This window comes from Propithecus coquereli, unplaced genomic scaffold (assembly GCF_000956105.1).
Source record: "Propithecus coquereli isolate 6110/MARCELLA unplaced genomic scaffold, Pcoq_1.0 Scaffold227, whole genome shotgun sequence".
NCBI classification, from domain to species: domain Eukaryota; kingdom Metazoa; phylum Chordata; class Mammalia; order Primates; family Indriidae; genus Propithecus; species Propithecus coquereli.
In genome coordinates, this window is record NW_012147808.1 from 3,458,268 (window position 1) to 3,460,016 (window position 1,749).

Sequence of the window (1,749 nt, forward strand, 5' to 3'; positions counted from 1 at the left end):
GTCTATTATGAGCTTTAGGAGAGGAACTCACTAAAAACTTACTAAATGTATAACGTTTAGTAACGTGTTGAAGGTATGATGATGAAGATGTGCTCCGTGACATTGTGGGTGTGTTCATAGTCCTGTCACAATTTCATTGCAGGTGCTGGTCTCCTGAGCTCTCAGCTCTGATAAAAGCCTTACAGAAGAGTAAATGGGAGAGAGTAACAATGTGACAGAATTTGTCCTCCTGGGCCTCACTCAGGATCCCAATGGGCAAAAAGCATTATTTGTAATGTTTTTACTCACATACGTTGTGACCATGGTGGGCAACCTGCTCATCGTGGTGACCATTATCAGCAGCCCCTCCTTGGGCTCCCCGATATACTTCTTCCTGGCCTCCCTATCACTCATGGATGTTGCTTATGCCACTGCCATTTCACCCAAATTGCTTGGAGACCTACTCTGTGATGAAAAGACGATTTCCTTCCCAGCATGCATGGGCGAGCTCTTTATAGAACACTTGTTTGGTGGAGCTGAGGTCTTCCTTCTGGTGGCGATGGCCTATGATCGCTACGTGGCCATCTGTAGGCCTCTGCACTATTTGACCATCATGAATCGATGGGTTTGCATCCTTCTGTTGGTGCTGGCCTGGGTTGGAGGTTTTGTGCACTCTGTGGTCCAAATTGTCTTTGTGTACAGTCTCCCCTTCTGTGGCCCCAATGTCATCGATCACTTCATCTGTGACATGTATCCGTTATTGGAACTTGCATGCACTGACACCTACTTTATAGGTCTCACTGTGGTTGCCAATGGTGGAGCCATCTGCGTGGTCGTCTTTGTCCTTCTACTCGTCTCCTATGGAGTCATTCTAAGCTCCCTAAAAAGTTACAGTCAGGAAGGGAGGAGAAAAGCCCTGTCTACCTGCAGTTCCCATATCACCGTGGTTGTCCTCTTTTTTGTTCCCTGTATTTTCATGTATGTTAGACCTGTCTCCAATTTTCCCATTGATAAATGCATGACTGTGGTTTACACAGTTGTCACTCCTATGTTGAATCCTTTAATATATACCTTGAGAAATTCAGAGATGAAAAATGCTATTGAAAAACTCTGGTGTAAGAAGTCAACTGTAGATAGAATAAGAATGTTTTCCACACTGAACGTGTTTATTTCCAGTTCTAAGGCAACAAACAGACAGTAAATTCTAATGATGGATTATGTAGTCTATTCAATGGATTCTCTAGGAATGCTTCTCCTTATTCAAAGTCACCAGAAAAGTGGAATGAATTATCTTTTGAGATTACAATCACTGTAATCGAGAAGTTCTGCAGGGTAAATAAAAGCACAGGTATTATTACAAGTAATAATAAAACTAAGCTCATCTTGTAACTTTATTTTTCTTATTTTATATTGAAATGGGACTTAGAAGGAAGTGGTTTATTCTTTTCAAAGGGGAAAAACGGGCTGTTTTTGAAAATTTACTATCATTCACATTCGTGAGAAAGTAATTTGACTAATACTTAGAACAAATTTCTAGGGTCAAAAGATTAGATTTTAAGTTTTAATGTTCTTTAATTTATCAGCATGAAGCTTTCTGTATCTGTACGATACATTTTTTCTTAGGATCACTTCTGTTCCTCAGCTCATTGTCATGCATTTTCAGTTAAGGATGTTTGGTTGGCAGATGATATTATGTTTAGTTAAAGACACTATCAGTGGACCATTTTCTTGGAGTAAATGTGGATGATGACAAAAACAGATTCAAGTTCT

At 40.1% G+C, this 1,749-nt stretch overlaps 1 protein-coding gene across 1 annotated transcript; it reads left to right on the top strand.

Moving 5' to 3' along the window:
* The first annotated feature begins 193 nt into the window (after nt 1-193).
* On the top strand, nt 194-1,180 carry LOC105811056 (olfactory receptor 4A5-like). The gene has a single exon (XM_012645132.1). The coding sequence runs from the start codon at nt 194-196 to the stop codon at nt 1,178-1,180; it is 987 nt and encodes a 328-aa protein (XP_012500586.1).
* Nucleotides 1,181-1,749: the final 569 nt, after the last annotated feature.

Bases quoted from the DNA above. Each gene is read 5' to 3' on its own strand.
- LOC105811056 (XM_012645132.1), top strand. From the start codon at position 194: ATGGGAGAGAGTAACAATGTGACAGAATTTGTCCTCCTGGGCCTCACT.